This window comes from Marmota marmota, unplaced genomic scaffold (assembly GCF_001458135.2).
Source record: "Marmota marmota marmota unplaced genomic scaffold, marMar, whole genome shotgun sequence".
Lineage (NCBI taxonomy): Eukaryota > Metazoa > Chordata > Mammalia > Rodentia > Sciuridae > Marmota > Marmota marmota.
The window spans coordinates 8,258,242-8,276,612 of record NW_026000130.1 but is presented as its reverse complement, the minus strand read 5'-3'; the positions used below and the strand labels follow the sequence as shown (position 1 = coordinate 8,276,612).

The window sequence follows — 18,371 nt, the reverse complement described above, 5'->3', positions numbered from 1 at the left end:
GAAGTCTTTCACCTCCTTGATTAGATTTATTCCAAGATCTTACTTTTTTTTTCCACAGAAAATTCATCATTGATGTACAGGAAAGCTATTGATTTTTGATTAGGTATTCTGCTATATTGTTGAGTTTGTTTATAAATTCTATTAGTCTTCTGGTAAACCTTTTTGAATCTTCCAAGTATAGGATCATATCATCTGCAAACAGTGACAATTTGGCTTCTTTCTTTCCTATTTATATTCCTTTTATTTCCTTTTCTTGACTAATTGCTCTGAGGTAAAATTTGAAGTACTGTGTTGAATAGGATTGATGAGAGTGGACATCCTTGTCTCATTCCTGATTTTCAAGAAATTCTTCCAGTTTTCCCCCATTGAGCATGACGTTGGCTTTGGGTTTGTCATATATTGCCTTTATGATGTTGAGGTTAAGTTCCTTCTATCCGTGGTTTCATCATCAAAAAACTTCCCAGAAATCCAGAGGATCGTTACGGATTATTCTGAAAACCTATACTCTATTAAATGAGAAAACCTAGAAGAATAGTTAAATTTCTAGATACATATGGACTCCTCAAATTGAACCAAGAGATATAGAAAACCTAAACAGGCTAATAACAAGTGAATGAGATTGAAGCAGTAATAAAAGTCTTCCAATAAAAAAAAAGCTCAGGACCAGATAGATTTTCAACCAAATTCTACTAGACCTTTAAAGAAGAGCTAATACCAATTCTCCTCAAAATATTACATTAAGTAGAAAGGAGGGAATACTCCCATATTCATTATGTGATGCCAGATACTAAAGCCAGTTAAGGAGACATTCAGGAAAAAAAACTACAGACCACATAAAAGTAAAAATCCTTAATAAAATATTAGCAAATAATATTCAGCAACATATTAAGAGGATTATACATCATGAGCAAGTTGGTTTCATTCCAAAGATGGCAGGATGGTTCATCATCTACAAATCTAATGTAATTTACCACACAAATAGGATTAAGGACAAAAAACATAGTCATCTCACTAGATGCAGAGAAAAGCTTTGACAAAATTCAGTACCACTCATGAGAAGAATTATTACTACTAAGTTTTTTGGGGGAGGGTACTGGGGTTTGAATCCAGGGGTATTTAAACACGAAGCCATATACCCAGCCCTTTTTATTTTTTATTCTGAGACCTGGTCTTGCTAAATTGCTTAGGGTCTTACTAAGTTGCTGAGGTTGTCCATGAACTTGAATTCCTCCTATTTCAGCCTTCCATGTCACTGGGATTATAGGCATGGGCCACCATGACAGGCAAATATTATTTTTTAAAAGCATGAATCTGATCATTTACTTTCTATCTGAACTTTCAGTGATACTTCCTCACATAAATCCCAGATCTTTGGTCCTTGGTTCTTCCAATTCCCATACTAGCTCAGCCACTTAGCACTTTGTCCTCATCTCATGGTGACTGTTTGAGATGAGGGATCACATTCTTCCTCTTCTTCTTAAAGTAACTGTTCTCTCTTGCTTTTTTTCTCGTTTGTCTACCAGTTCTTATGTTGGCCCTTCAGAAGTACTGTTACAGTGTCCTTCTGTTCTAAGTTATTGTTTTGTATCCATTGGCAGTGCATCACCAGTGTTGTACTATGTTATGCCCCAACTTTGACACAATTAGGGCTAACTTCAACTCTTTGCTTTTTCTGAGCACTAGTACTTGAGAAAGTCATACAGTTTATTATTGGTTCTTTATAGATTGATATTGTTGGTCACTATTTGCTATGAAAATATTATAGACTTATTTATTTTCTAATGATAATTTTCTACTAATGTGTTTTTTTTTTTTTTTTAATATTTATTTATTTATTTTTAGTTCTCGGCGGACACAACATCTTTGTTGGTATGTGGTGCTGAGTATCGAACCCGGGCCGCACGCATGCCAGGCGAGCGCGCTACCGCTTGAGCCACATCCCCAGCCCTACTAATGTGTTTTTTAATATTTTTTGAGTTTTAGATGGACACAGTGTTTTATTTATTCATTTTTATGTGGTGCTAAGAATTGAACCCAGTGCCTCACACACTCTTCCACTGAGCTAAAACCCCAGCCTCTACTAATATGTTTTTAAAAATATTTTTAGTTGGACACAATGCCTTTATTTTATTCATTTACTTATATGTGGTACTGAGAATTGAACCCATGAACCCTCATATTTGCCAGGCAAGCACTTTACCACCCTCTCCTACTAAAGCACAACCCCACCCTCTCCTACTAAAGTGTTTTTTTTTTTTTTTTTTTTGGTACTGGGGATTGAACTCAAGGGTACTCAACCACTGAGCCACATCCCCAGACCTATTTTGTATTTTATTTAGAGACAGGGTCTCACTGAGTTGTTAAGCTCCTTGCCATTGCTGAGGCTGGTTTTGAACTCACGATCCTCCTGTCTCAGCCTCCCAAGCCCCTGGGATTACAGGTGTGCGCCTCTGCAACTGGTGCTAATGTGTTTTAATAATGGATTTTCAAATAATTATTTGCTTTTGGATTCATATTTATTAGTGCCAGATGACTAAATGACTTTATTTTTGTTTTGACTTTTTTCCTTTCATTTTTTATTGTGGTGAAATATACATAAAATTGCCATCTTTACCATTTTTAAGTATACAGTTCAGTGGTATTAAATTTATTCTTAATATTGTGTAGCCATCAACCAACCCTCCATCTATCTTCAGAAATCTTTTCATCTTGTAAAACTGCAACTCTGTACCTATTAAACAATAATGCCCCATTTTCTCCTCACAGCTTTTGGCAGCCACCATTGTACTGTCTCTAGGATGTTGACTGTGCTAAGTACCTCACAGGAGTGGGCTCATACAATAATGTCTTTTTTAAATTTTTTTATTTTTAGTTGTAGATGGACACAATACCTTTATTTTCTTCCTTTCTTTTTTTTAATATTTAGATATTTTTTAGTTGCCAATAGATCTTTTATTTTATTTATTTATTTATATGCAGTGTTGAGGATCAAACACAGGGCCTCACATGTGCCAGGCAAGTGCTCTACCACTGAGCCACAACTCCAGTCCTTATTTATTTATTTTTATGTGGTGCTGAGGATCAAACCCAGTACCTCACATGTGCTAGGCAAGTGCTGTATCACCAAGCTACAACTCCAGCCCCAGTATTTGTCTTTTTGTGATTGGCTTACTTTACTTGATTGTTCTGGTTTTGAAACTTCTAGTAGCGTGCATTTTTGTACTATTTGGTAATAAAACATTTTTTTTTAATGGTGACATGTTAAAAGCATTCCATTTTTTTTTTAAGAGAGAGAATGTTTTAATATTTATTTTTTAGTTTTCGGTGGACACAACATCTTTGTTTGTATGTGGTGCTGAGGATCGAACCCAGGCCGCACGCATGCCAGGCGAGCGTGCTACCGCTTAAGCCACGTCCCCAGCCCATAAAACATTTTTGATGCTCTGTGAACTTCAAACTTTTAACATTGCTGAATGTTTAAAAAAGCATCACTCTCTGGATGTTGTGGCACACACCTGTAATCCCAGCTACTCGGGAGAATTGTAAGATCAAGGCCAATCTGTACAATTTAGTGAGACTTATCTCAAAATAAAATAATTAAAAAAATTTTTTTTTAGTTGTCAGCTGAGCTTTATTTTATTTATTTATATGTGACACTAAGAATCAAACTTATGCCTCACACATGCTAGGCAAGTACTCTACCACTGAGCCACAACCCAGCCCCTCAAAATAATTTTTAAAAGAGCTGGGGTGTGGGATTGGGGATTTAGCTCAGTGGCAGAGCACTTGCCTAGCTCACGCAAGGCCCTAAGTTTGATCCCTGGCCTTGGGAGAAAAAAAGGGGGCTGGATGTGTCAGGTGCAATGGCACACACCTGTAATCCCAGCAGTTCAGAAGGCTGAGGCAGGACAATTATGAGTTCAAAGCCATCCTCAGTAGTGAGGCCCTAAGCAATTTAGTGAGACCCTGTCTCTAAATTAAAAAAAAAAAAAAAAAAAATTTTAAATGCTATGGATGTGACTCAGTGGTTAAGCCTCCCTGCGTTCAATCTTGGTATTAAAAAAAAAAAAAGGATGGGTGTAGCTCATTGGTGGAACTCTTACCTAGCATATATGAGACCCTGGGTTCAATTCCCACAACCAGAAAATTAAAAAAGGTATCAATCTTTTTCTCTCCTTCCCATACATGAATTTACATTTTCTGGGTTGAAAGTATTAAGACACCATCATATCTGAGCCTTTGACCTGAAATAGTCACGTGAGAGGTGTAGCTCTCCAAGGATTTACAATCCAGCCTTTACTTGTTAATTTAAAAAGGTGGGGGGCTGGGGCTGTAGCTAAGTGGCAGAGTACTTGCCTAGTATATGTGAGGCACTGGGTGTGATCCTTAGCACCACATTAAAAATAAATAAATAAAAGCATTCTGTCCAACTACAACTACAAAAAAAAAAAAAAAGGCAGAGATCTGTGTGTGATAGCACATGCCCATAATCTCAGCTCCTCAGACCCTGAGGCAGATGCATCATTAAGTTCGAGGACAGCCAGCAACTTAGCAAGACCCTGTTTCAAAATAAAAAATTTAAAAAAAATAAGAGGGAGCTAGAGTTGTAGTTCAGTGGTAGAGTGCTTGCCTAAGCATGTGTGAGGCACTGGGTTTGATTCTCAGCATCACATATAAATAAAATAAAGGTACATTGAAAACTAAAAACATATTTAAAAACAAAATAAGAGGGCTGGGGGATGTAGCCAGTGGTAGAGCACCTCTGAGTTCAATACCACAAGAAAAAAATAAAAACAAGCAAGGAATTGGAGTATAAACAAAGTCAAATCTATGTTTTTGTTGGTTGTTAGGAGAATCTGCTTGAAGTATCCTGGTCATCTGTGCCCATGGGTAACTTCTCCCCACCCTGCCTTTTTTTCTTGCCAGCCTCCTGCCTGCCCGATGGGACTGCTCTGGAGCCCGAGTACTACTTCTCCACCATCAGCTCCAGTTTCTCAGTCTCTCCTCTGTTCAATGGCATCACCTATAAAGAGTTCAATATTCCCCTAGAAATGCTTCGGGAACTTTTAAACTTGGTAAGCAAAGCACTGATGGATTAAAAACAAAAAAAACTGATCATGGGGATATCAGTGAAATTGCCAGGGATGGAAGCCTGTTTTTCTTTTCTTTTCTTGTTTTTTTTTTTTTTCCAGTATTAGGTATTGAACCCAGAGGCACTTTACCACCAACCTTTTTTATTTTTATTTCTTTTTTTTTTGTTTTAAGAGAGAGAGAGAATTTTTTTTAATATTTATTTTTTAGTTTTCGGCGGAAACAACATCTTTGTATATGGGGCTGAGGATCGAACCCGGGCTGCACGCATGCCAGGCGAGCGCGCTACCGCTTGAGCCACATCCCCAGCCCTATTTCTTTTTTTTATTTGTTCTAATTAGTTATACATGACAGTAGAATGCATTTGGACATATTGTGTGCAAATGAAGCACAACTTCTCATTCCTCTGGCTGTACATGGTGCAGAGTCTCACCAGTAGTGTAATCATACATGTATATAAGGTAATAATCTTTCTCATTCTATTGTCCTTCCCATCCCCACAGCCCCACTACTCCTCTCACTCCCCTCACCCTTTTTATTATAAGACGGGGTCTCGCTAAATTGCTGAGGCTGGCCTCAGACTTGTGATCCCCTTGCCTTCGTTTCCCCAGTTGCTGGGATTATAGATTATAGACATAGACTACCACACCCTGGAAGCCTATCTTTTTTTAGGGGAAAACTTTGAGTACAGATTACATCTGGTCCCAAGTACTCACCTGAAGTTCTTGGGAGCAGATGTGTTTCGGGTTTAGGATTTTTTCGGGGTTTTAGAATTGTACATATAGTAATGAGATGTTTTGTGGATGGGACCCAAGTCTGAGCACAAATTTCATATGTGTTTCATAAATACCTTATACACACAATCTGAAGATAATTTTATACAATTTTGTGGGAGTTTTTTTTTGCGGGGGGGGGGTTGGGGGAGATGAGGTCTTGCTGTATTGCCCAGGATGGCCTTGAATTCCTAGGCTGAAGTAATCTTGTCTCAGCCTCCCAAGTTGCAGAGACAAAGTGCATGCCACTGAGCCTGGCTTATATAGTGTTGGGTTTTTTTGGTACCAGGGATTGAATTCAAGGGCACTCGACCACTGAACCACATCCCCAGCCGTATTTTGTATTTTATTTAGAGACAGGGTCTCACTGAGTTGCTTAGCGCCTCACCGTCTGGATTTGAACTCACAATCCTACTGTGTCAGCCTCCCAAACTGCTGAGATTACAAGCGTGCACCACCATGCCTGGCTTATATAGTGTTTTTAATAATTTTATGTGACTCAATACATGAAGGTAGGTGTGGAATATTCCACTTGTTGCAACAAGTTAGTGCTAAAAATGTTTCAGATTTGACACATTTCAGATTTTCACAATAGGGATGCTCAACCTGTACTAGTATTTCCAAGTACAATTTAGAAGTTGTGAATTTGCAGATTAAAGAAAGAAGGAGTGGGAGCTGGAGTTGTGGTTCAGTAGTAGAGCGCTTGCTTAGTACAGGTAAGGCACTGGGTTCGATCCCTAGCATCACATTAAAAAAAAAAAAAGTATTGTGTCCATCTACAGCTAAAAATATTAAAAAGAAGAAGGAAGAAAGGTGGCATTTAAAAAATCATTGTGTATACTTTAATCCTTTCAGCAAGCATGTAGAGGCAATAGCAGCCCCATTTAGAAGTAAAGAAATCATTGTCAAGTACATCAAGGATAGTCAGGCCAAGGGCAGGCTAGGCTTAGTCCAAGGATTCACATTCCACTAATCCAGTGCTTTTTGCATTGTACCTGACTCTACAGGTACAGTTTTGAACACAAATCTGTGGCCAGATCTAGGGGCCCTGAAGTTCTTACTGTAGAACTGTGTGGTTCAAGATAGATTTGAGTGGGTAGGAATGACACCATTATTGATGAGAGATTCCAAAGATCAAATATTCTGTTTTGAAAACTAGGAAATGAAAACACTGGAAAGCATGGAACATGCACTAGAGAGAGCAGCCATGTGATATGTGGAGGTGAATAGAAATCACTTGGAGAATAGATTTATTTAGGTTGAAAATGAAAGAAGATATTAAAACATAGGTGACAAGGCTGGGAGTACAGTTCAGTGGTAGAGTGTAAGCCCTACATTTGATCTCCAATACTGTTTAAAAAAAAAACAAACCCTAGGGGGTAATTAAAAAGGATGGAGCCATAATGAATTGCTAAATGGCTTAGTATGGATTTTGTTTTGTTTATTTTGTTTGTGATACCAGGGATTGAACCCAGGGGGCACACTATAACTAACCTACATCCCCAGCACTTTTTATTTTTTATTTCAAGACAGGGTCTTGCCAAGTTTCTGAGACTGGCCTTGAACTCCAGATCCCCCCACCTCCACCTCCCAAGATGCTAGGATTGCAGGCATGAACCACTGCACAGGCCCCTAGAATATTTTTGAAATTTCTCTCCAGAAGGAATTTTCTTAAACTGCTTCTCAGTGTGGATGTTCCAGACAAAATGGTGGTCCAGGTGGCCATAGCCTTCACAGATGGCTCTTCTAGTACCATGTCAGAAATCCTTATTTAAGCCTAAATATTGCATATACTTTCTGGAGGGAATTTTTTTTCAAGATTTTTAATTTTCTAAGTTTAGGTTTCCTTTTAATATTTATTGTTTTTTAGTTTTTTAGGTGGACTCAATATCTTTATTTTATTTTTATATGGTGCTGAGAATCTAGCCCAGTGCCTCACGCATGCTAGGCGAGCATGCTACCACTTGAGCCACATCCCCAGCCCCTAAGTTTTCTTTTGGGCAATTTTTATTTATTCTGTTGTGTTATCATTATTTATATATTTTGGAAATGACCTTCATCAAGTATTACAGTTCAAGGGGGGAGCAATTTATCAAATGATTCTGTAGCTGACTGAATAATCTGTTCCTTTACTAAATTCCATTGAGAGAACAGATGAAAATAATTGCTTCTATTAGAAACTTAGCTGGATGTGGTGTTATGTACCTGTGATTCCAACTACTCCAGAGTCTGAAGCAACCAGAAGTTCAAGATAAGCCTGGCCAACATAGCAAAACACAATCCTATCTTTAAAAAAAAAAAAAAAAATGCAAATGCATGCCTTCCTTTGAGGTTTAGGGATGTAGATTAGTGGCAGAGCACTTGGTTAGAGTGTGTGTGTGGGTCTCTGTACCAACAACAACAACAAACATTGAATTTAAAATATGTTAAAAAAAGATAAATTTAAAATATGTTAAAAAAAAGATAAATAAATGGAATTTAAAACAGGTGGTCCTGTTTAAATACTTGAGAATCTTTAGAAGAGCCAGTGCACCAAGATCTAGAGAGAAAGGGGAGCCCTCAGTGTCTGAGGACTGGCTGTGAGTGTGTTCTAGTTGTCTGAGAGGGGATTGTTGGAGGATATCACACAAATATACTTGTTAACTCCTGATGGATGAAATGTCAAATGTCAGATGAATAGAATCTGGACACTTTCACATCCTGGAGATGGAAATAAAATGGCAAATTTAAGGAAATTGGTTCTTTTCCTTTTTTTTTTTTTTTTAATTTTCTTTTTAGTTGTGTATGGACACAGTGTCTTTATTTATTTTTATGTGATGCTGAAGATCAAACCCAGTGCCTCACATGGGCTAGGCAAGCAGTCTACCACTGAGATACACACCCAGCCCCTCTTTTCTTTTGTTTTTAATGTCATTCCTATCTAGGGTAAGAAAAGAAGTCCCAAGTGATGCCACAAACAGGGGATTTTGTGCATATTGTTTGACTTACAGCCATAATTTATATGTTGTTAGCTTGTTATTTTCATCATATTTTTCACCACATGAATTCATTATGGTTCTTTAGGTTTGTTTGTTTTGTTTTTATGCCAGGGGTCAAACTCAGGGCCTTGGGAATGCTAAGCACACCCTCTACCACTGAAATACATCCCCAGCCTTGTTATGGGTTCTTTTTGAACCTCATTTGCACTTTGGTAGAAAGAGCTAATGTTCCTATCTCTTTATTCCGTCAATTGCTTCATGAGGTTTTGTCTCCCTGACAGGTGAAGAAAATTGTTGAGGAGCCTGTTCTCAAATCCTTAGATGCGGTTGTAGCCAGTGTGATAGAGGTAGGTCCCTTCTGAGGGCATTACTACAAAATTGGCCTAATTTTAAACATCTACAGGGAGAAAGCGGATGATTCATGTGGGGGCTGGGGTAAAAGGGATTAGCAGTGAGTTTTTAGCTTAATTTAACTGTAGTTCCATGTAATAGCAATACACCTGCCACCTGAGCACCTGCTCTGTACCTGGTTTTAAATGTATCACCTCACAGTGCCTCTGACAAGTAGTCATTTTTTCTGTTTCACAACTGGAAGGTAAAGGTTCATGGGGGCTAACCAATGTGCTCACATAGTATACTGTGGGAGTTGGGAATCCAGCTTGTGTCTATGACTTTTATCTTCCTTTCTCCTTTTGTGCTTCCATAGCTTCTCCAAGTTGAGAGCTGCACTTTATAGGCACAGTAGGCCCTGACTTTTATGTTAAGGGGTGTGTATCTGGGAAACTATGGCTCATAGCTTTATAAAATCATTTCTGGGAGATCTCAAAAACTCAGGGAACATTTGAGTCAGGGCCCTTTTGACTGTGAGTATCTAGAGAGGTTGCTGTTTTCTAGGCTGATTATTGTCATATGGGTATGCCAAATACAGATTCTTATTTAAGCCTAATGTGCTTTCTCTCTCCTGATTCTGAGACACATAGGGTGTAATGCTGCTGGAGCTCAGGTTTGAAGTGGGGAAGAACTTCTAGGAACCAAATCTTAAGTTTGTAATATGATACTTCCTACCTTGCCTGCAGCGCTTTGCAGGTTGTTGTCCTACCCACCAACTTGGACTGAATTTACAGTCTTAAGAGGCCTCTTGGTTTCTCTTGTCAGGGAATAGTCATGTATGACTGAGGGAAGACTAGGGAGACAAGGATTGAGAGTTAGCTAGGGCAGTCTGAAAGCTAGAGACTTCTTGGATCTGCACTCCAGCTCTAATGAAGAGCATCATTTTGCATTCTAAGGGTTGAGTTGAAGCTCCATGGGGCTCCCTTTTAGGGCTGGTTTTATGGGTAGAAAGGGAAGGCTGGTAATGTAGGATCCTGAGACTCTCCTTCCTATTGAACCAGAGCAGTTTCTGGTATTTTGTTTTCTAAATTGAACTGTAATATAAACATCCATTTCAAGAAATGGTTTCATGTCTCAAAAAAAAAAAAGATATTTGAAATGCTGACTTAGTGTTACTGTAATATATTAATATTCACAATCACTAGTGGTTTTGTGTGCTTATTATGTTCTAGACACTATGATAAGACTTTACTTAACTGATTCCTTGAATCTCACAACAATCTCTAGTTTACAGAAAGGACTGAGTCTTTACAGGGTTAAGGACTTCAGGGTACATAGCTAGTGAGTGCTGGAGAGCTAGGCTTTGGATATGAGGGCAGTGGGACTCAAAGCCTCAAACTTTACTTTTTTTTTTTTCAATTGATTTTCTTTTTTTAAATACACAACAGCAGAATGCATTACAATTCTTATACATATAGAGCACAGGTTTTCATATCTTTGTATATAAAGTATGTTCACTCTAATTCATGCCTTTGTACATTTTTTTTTGCATTACAATTCTTCTTACACATGTATACCACAATTTTTCATATCTCTGTTTGTATATAAAGTATTTTGACACCCAGTTCGAATCTTCATACATGTACTTTGGACTTTAGATAATGATGTCCATCACTTTCACCATCCTTGCTAATCCCCTGCCCCCTCCCTTTCCCTCCACCCCTCTTTCCTATCTAGAATTCATCCAATTCTCCCATGCTCCCCCTCCCTACCCCACTATGAGTCAGCCTCCTTATATCAGAGGAAATATTCAGCATTTTCCATCCCTGAAATATTCAGGGATGGAATCAAACTAAAAAGTTTCTTAGCAAAAGAAACAATCTGTGAGGTGAAAAGAGAGCCTACATCCTGGGAGCAAATTTTTACCCCTCACATATCAAATAGAGCACTAATCTCTAGGGTATATAAAGAACTCAAAAAGCTAAGCACCAAAAAAACAAATAACCCAATCAACAAATGGGCCAGACATTTCTCAGAAGAGGATATACAATCAATCAGACTTTACTCTTACATTATCTAAGTCTCTAGAGTGAGATCCCTGATCGCAACTCTCCCAGTCTCGTTTCTTCATCCATGTTCTAAAAGGGTGTTGTGAAGACTATGTGCAGTAATGTCCTTAAAGTCATTATTACAGAGCCCATCACCAGCGCTTAGTTAATTATTAATTAATATCAGTGTTCACCTGAAAGCTGGCATGCCTCTTACACTCTCTACATCATTCTTGTGTTCTCCATGTGATTTTTGCCCTTTCCAAGGGACTCTCCCTTCCACCAGCCTTGCACAGTATACCCCTTCCTATCCACTCTCCTTTAACCCATTTAAACTGGTAATATACAGATGTTAAGGATTGCATTAGGGCTTGTGTGAAATTTTCCTCAGTGCTATATTTCTGATGAGATTGCTAAAGAATAATTCAAAATGAATTTAATTACAAAATGTGAGCTCAATCTGAAGGTGCCCTAGCTGTAGTGTCTACCTATAGAGAGAGTAATAGGCAGGATTGGATTCCTTGGCCTGGTGGCCCCCTGTCTGTCTTTTCCCTCTTCTGTCTTTCCATGTCCCTATTCAGGCCATTGATGGTGAGCTGTCATCAATAAGAAGGGCAGTTCTTTTGTTGAAGGTGTAGATGGTGGCTACCTCAGGTATCTCTGCACTGCATCAGCCTCCTCCTTTCTTTGGCTTCATGCTTAAGAAGAGTGGAAAGTAATTAAAGTGTCTGAATAGTGAGTCATGATAAGTAGTTGTTCCATTTTGATTGCTAAATAATAAATATAATAGTCTGCTGGGCCTCTGCATACAAGGCAACAGGCATCACAGGAGAATTTCTGCTCTGTGGTCACTTGCCCTTTTCCTCTGCAGGCCAACCCCAGTGCTGATCTCTACTACACAACCTTCAGTGACCCCCTCTATCTGACCATGTTTAAGATGCTACGTGATACTCTATACTACATGAAAGGTGAGGACTGTTGGCACATGTGTCTGTGCAGGCAGGAGAATGGACTTCTCAACTGCCATTACAGACTGGCGCTTGCTTTCTGCTAGGGCCACTTAAAAAATAAACACAAGAACAGGGCACACTGGCCCACAACTGTAGTCCCAGCTACTTGGGATTACTTGAACCTGCGTGTTTGAAGCCAGCCTGGACAACATAGCAAGACCTTGCCTAAAAAAAATAAAACACCACATATATGAGCAATATGGTTACATGACTGAAATTTAGGGGGAAAAGCAAATAAGAAAAATAAGTCTTAAGGACCCCATTCCTAGGAATTATGACTTCTTTGGTGGATTTATTTCTTAAGGCATTTTTCTAACGTACATTTTATATATTGTCTGTTTAGCTCATGATTTTACACATCCAATTTAGACAGAAAATTTTAAAAAATGAAGGACTTACAATAACTTTACTCAGATATAATATCTTACTAGTTTTGCATGCACATACAAAAAATTTCACTGAACTACACTACAGCCTTTTTTTATTTTGATACACAAAGTTGCCAAGATTAGCTTTGAATTTGCAATCTTCTTGCCTCAACCTCCTGAATAGCTTGTAATCATGTGCCACTGAGCCCAGCTCTTTTATACATTTTTTATTTACTTTTTAGTTGTAGTTGGACATAATACCTTTATTTCACTTACTTATTTTTACATGGTGCTGAGAATCGAACCCACGGTCTCGCATGTGCCAAGCAAGCGCTCTACCGCTGAGCCACAACCCCAGCCCATCTTTTGTACATTTTTAAAAACATTTTTCTACATTCTTTCCTCACACCATTAAGTGTTTTTCATAAGCAGGTTTTAATGAGCATGTAATAATAGTCTTTAATATAGATATGCCTTAATTTAACCATTCCTAATCTGATTCTGAGGGCTATGGGAAGTGTAGCCTGTCAGAATGTAGGAGAGGGGTCAAGGATGACTCAGCCTGGCTTCACAATCCAGGAGCCCCCAAGTTCTTCCTTTTACCCAGGCTATGTGTTGCTGGCTTCCTCAGCTGGTCTGACTTGTGCTTGTCAACGGTAACTCTCCTGAATTTTCCTGGCCCATGGATGAGAATTTGAAAACAAACTCTGGGTGCTCCAAAGATCCAGGGAACTTTTTTCAGCCTCCAACCAGTTTTTTTCCTTGTAACTAGTAACCTTTCCTCTTTTTTTTACTATCATAAAGTACTGCCTATTGTCAGTTGAATCAGTTTCTGTGATCACACATCCCTTTTATGTGTTTTAGATTTTAATATATAGAGTACTTAAAGCAAAGCTTGGTGAACTTGGGATAACGCTCATTGGTAAAGTGCTTACTTAGCATGTGTGAGTCCTGGGTTCATTCCCAGCACCACCGAAAACAGTTAACCAACCACAACAATAATAACAATAACCAAAAAAGAAAAAAAAAGAGCATGTCTTAGACTTCCCTGGAAATTATAATTTCTTTATTTTTATTTTTTTGAGAGAGAGAGAATTTTTTAATATTTATTTTTCAGTTTTCAGTGGACACAACATCTTTATTTTATTTTATGTGGTGCTGAGGATTGAACCCAGCACCCCGCGCATGCCATGCGAGCACATTACTGCTTGAGCCACATCCCCAGCCCCTGGAAATTATAATTTCTTGTGGCTGCCAGGTAGTTTGCATGTGGAGAACTATTGTGCACAGCCTATCCAGGCTTTTCCCAATGGGTATTCTTGAAACCGCAATAGCCAGCATTAAATGTTACCCTTCTTTTTGTTAGAGAAGAAAAGACCATAACGATTGACAGCCACTTGTTGTTTTCTGATGTAGTTTTGTTTTTAGCTATGACACTTCCCTCTTTCCCACAGACCTCCCCACTTCCTTTGTGAAGGAGATCCATGATTTTGTATTGGAACAGTTTAATACAAGCCAAGGGGAGCTCCAGAAGATTCTACATGATGCAGACCGGATCCACAATGAACTGAGCCCCCTCAAACTGCGCTGCCAGGCAAATGCTGCCTGCGTGGACCTTATGGTGTGGGCTGTGAAGGATGAACAGGGTGAGCCTGCCTGCCTAGGAAAACAGACTGCTTTCCTTGGCCCTGTGAGCTATTGGCATGCCCTGGGTTCTTCCTCTCAAGAGCTTCTCAAAATGACTTCTAGAATTTTTGGCTGTGTTACTAGCATAGACAATCACATTAGGAGTGGCCACCTTCTGGGTATGCACAGAGCTGGGCTCCTGCTGTGGGCTGGATATCTGTAGTTCTCTCCTAATAGGATGAACTAGACCTGGGAGGAAGGGAAAACCCAAGGCTACAGGACCTGTGTGGTGTTTTGGCAGGTTTTTTTTTTTTTTGCCAGTTCTTTAGGCTTTTCTGTGGAGAGGTGGATGCTCAGAGCTAGAGGCCGTGGACTTTGTCTGGGGTAAAGTGGAATGGGAAGTGTTCTTACAGAATGGAACACTGCACAATGAGAGAGAGGGCTTAGGACCACTGCAGAATGAGAGGGCTTAGGACTAGCAGAGAGAAGACAAAGTCACCCATAGTACAGGATACCTGCCTCCAAACTCATTCTGGTGTGGCCTTCTTATTAAACTTGTAACAAATGTGTCTCTGGAATTTAATTAAATTTTATGATTAACAGAGATTATTTTGTAAATATTGGACTTTGATGATTATTTGTACCCTCCTCTGATTTTTGAGTTAAGGTGCAGAAAATCTTTGCATCAAGCTGTCTGAGAAGCTGCAATCCAAGACATCCAGCAAAGTCATCATTGCACATTTACCCTTGCTTATCTGCTGCCTGCAGGTCAGTTTCACTTGATGATTGAGATACTCGAATCCCATCCATGGAGCATCCTTCTTACCTGTTCAGGCTGTGATTGATTCTCCAGCAGCAGAGACAGACTGTAATATGAGCTGTTGTTTTTAGAACTTTTACTAGAGCCTGTTGTGGACACAGTTCTTTACTGAGTGTGGGCTGCCCTCTACAAGATGCCAGGGATTTGTGCAAGTGACATCCAGGAACAGCTTTGCCTTGGATCTTTTTTTATTGTGAAGCTGCCTCATATCTGCTGGGTGATGCCCAAGGCCAACAGATGAAGAGCTGTGGGCATGTGCTATAGGGCTTCACAAGGAGGAGGTGTATTCATCCACAGTGCTTAGTTCTGCTCTGCTGAGATTCCATCCTTGACATAATCCCACAGACTCCATACTTGCCATTGTTTAAAAAGCATATTTTATACCCTTTCTCCCTTAATTTGTTTCCAAAAGAAATTAGTACATGTTAATAATACATATTTACTTTGTATGGGAAAGAGTCAATCCATCCCACTTCCTTGTCTTTGCCTCATAGGCAGGTGGCCTCTGGGAGCTTTGACCTTGGAAGTTTTTTGTCAAACTTAGGCATTGAAAGGCTTGAGCATCTCACCGCTTGGGGCCTTCTCAGATAGTTCCTCTCAGGCTATGTGACAGGTTGATGTGTTGCAGGGATTGGGCCGCCTATGTGAGAGGTTCCCGGTGGTGGTACACTCGGTGACACCATCCTTGCGAGACTTCCTGGTCATTCCATCCCCAGTGCTGGTGAAGCTGTATAAGTACCACAGTCAGTACCACACAGGTAATAGACAACTATAGTTGATGCCATGTTTCTAGCATCTAGTCCTTATATGCCTTTGAAGTCCTTAAAAAAGGGGGGCCATGTGACTATGTGATTCCCTACATGGGTTATGTGACTGTACTTGAGCCTGTTCTTCCTCCATGCCTTTCCTTCCATCTTTTCCTACATGTCCCACACCATTCCTGAGTTTCAGGCCTTTCCTATCCCTGCCTTCTTGTCCTATCACCCCAAAAGCCCCTTCTAGTTCTATTTTCTTTTTAGCATCTTCTCTCACTAAGATAGCCTACACTGTGAGTCCTGCATGCCCCAATGCTGGGCCAAGGAGCTTCATGTGCATAGCCATATCTAATCTCCACTGCCCTGTGAGAGGATACTGACTCAGAGCAGATCTGGCAATGTAACAATAATTAGCATCAATTAAATAGCTGCTGTGCAAGAGACACTGATTAAGTACTCCTCATCCTACCTATAAAGATGGGCATTTATATTTTCCCCCTTCAGATGACAACACCCAAACTCTGACTAGTTGAAAGTCCTCTCCCATTCCTCATAATAGGAAGGGTTTCTCAGGCCCCTGTTGCACACTTGTCTATATCTTTACCTTTGTGCACATTACTTAGATCACCCCCAAGGACGGGACTGTGCTTTACTAACCATCAGAACTGCATTTATAGAGTGTTTATCAATATTTCTGAATGATTTATTAAGAAATTTGATTTGAATTTTTTAATTTAGTTGCTGGCAATGATATAAAAATCAGTGTCACCAATGAACATTCTGAATCGACCCTGAATGTCATGTCGGGCAAGAAGAGCCAGCCCTCCATGTATGAGCAGCTCCGTGACATTGCCATTGACAACATTTGCAGGTGGGAAGCCCTGAAGATGGAGGTTAAACCTAGGAAGAGGGAAATCTGTTTCAGATAGAGGTTAATTATAAAATAAGGAAGTTGAAAATTTCTGATTATTTTAAAAATATACTTGGGGCTGGAGTTGTAGCTCGCAGTAGAGCGCTTGCCTGGCATGTGAGGCACTGGGTTTGATCCTCAACACAGGAAATAAATAAATAAATAAAACAAAGGTATTGTGTTCATCTACAACTAAAAAAAAAAAAAAAGAAAAAACTATACTGGATCTAAAAAGAGGGATTATTATTTTTTAAAAAAGTAAACTACCTTCCTTTCTCTTCATAAAAATAATAAAAATGCTGGGGCCAGGGATATAGCTCAGTTGGTAGAGTGCTTGCTTCACATGTACAGGCCCTGGGTTCAATCCCCAGCACCACACACACACACACACACACACACACACCACACATACACAAATAAATAAATAAATAAGCTTATTAAAGAAAATGTATAATAAATAGAGAATGTTCTATTAGCCTGCCATTCAAAGAAACAACATATTATTATTTTTTTCTGTTGTGATATTTATTATAATTGAGAGGTTTTTGTTTTTCTTTTTAAAAATGTGAGTATTCGGGCTGGGGATGTGGCTCAAGCGGTAGCGTGCTTGCCTGGCATGCGCGCAGCGCTGGGTTTGATCCTCAGCACCACATAAAAATAAAGATGTGTCTGCCGAAAACTAAAAAATAAATATTAAAAATTCTCTCTCTGTCTCTCTCTCTCTCTCTCTCTTAAAAAAAAAAAATGTGAGTATTCCTCACAGATACTTGCTGTGTGAACTCCCAACTCAAGAACCAAATACTTTCTGATTTGCATGAACATGACCCTTCCTTCTCTGAATTCTGACTTCTCACTCTCAGAAGCCAAATCAATACAGCCTATCTGTCACACCCATGTTGTTTTCTGACACTCTGGCTAGGACCCAAATAGGTATGGAGAGCAAGATACACCTTTAAGATTTTATGTTCTTTCAAACTGGATAACTACCCCCGCATGATGTGGCAGAAGCTAAAGGAACCCGGTTTGCTAAAATAAATGTGGTGAGGCTGCCCATTCTATACTAGTACAGTATAAAAATAAATTAAATAAATAAATAAAAATTTAAAAGAAGATTTTATATTTTTATGGGATTTTTAAAAATTTCCCCAAACTTTTCCCAATTGCATAAGCATTTCTATTTACCACTAAAACTTTGATAAAGTCTGGGGTGATGCTCAGTGGTAGAGTTCATGCTTACTTAGCATTAACCCTGGTTTCAATTCCCAACACCAAGAAAATAAAAACAAAACCCCCAAACTCTTGATATCATTGTAATATTTCCTCAGCTATCTTGGGACCATCTATCTTTTGAGTAAGTCACTATAACTTTGTTAAGTCACTAACTTTGTTAGGAAATTTAAAAGTGCAAATAGGGTCGGTACAATATTCTGAAGAAAATGATTCTAGGCAAAATAATGAAGTTATTGTTTCCAGCTAAGATATTTTATGAAGTGGGCAAAATTTGCAGTAATTCTTTGAATTCATTCTACATAATGATTTTTTCATTCAGATTTTTGGGGTAGAAAATTTGGAGTAGTTATTTAAACATTGTAAACCTGAGAAAAGAAAAGAAAAAAACAAAACAGAACTGAAAAACTCTATCTTATCATTTTGATGACTAAT

The 18,371-nt window shown here is 39.0% G+C and overlaps 1 protein-coding gene and 1 non-coding gene across 4 annotated transcripts in view; both read left to right on the top strand.

The window, feature by feature from the left end:
• Pi4ka (phosphatidylinositol 4-kinase alpha) overlaps positions 1-18,371 on the top strand; it is a 129,803-nt gene that overhangs the window by 32,393 nt on the left and 79,039 nt on the right. For all 3 annotated transcript variants that reach the window (XR_007341271.1, XM_015500356.2, XM_015500355.2), the window contains exons 8-14: positions 4,927-5,075; positions 9,124-9,189; positions 12,092-12,188; positions 14,053-14,244; positions 14,892-14,992; positions 15,673-15,802; positions 16,538-16,670. Coding sequence is in view for 2 of the 3 variants with exons in the window: in XM_015500356.2 (XP_015355842.1) it covers positions 4,927-5,075; positions 9,124-9,189; positions 12,092-12,188; positions 14,053-14,244; positions 14,892-14,992; positions 15,673-15,802; positions 16,538-16,670 (868 nt within the window). In the remaining variant the exon portion in view is untranslated. The remainder of the gene's footprint in view (positions 1-4,926; positions 5,076-9,123; positions 9,190-12,091; positions 12,189-14,052; positions 14,245-14,891; positions 14,993-15,672; positions 15,803-16,537; positions 16,671-18,371) is intronic.
• Positions 17,678-17,780, top strand: LOC125611140. Its single transcript, XR_007341281.1, has one exon. It is a non-coding gene; the product is annotated as a small nucleolar RNA SNORA66 (small nucleolar RNA).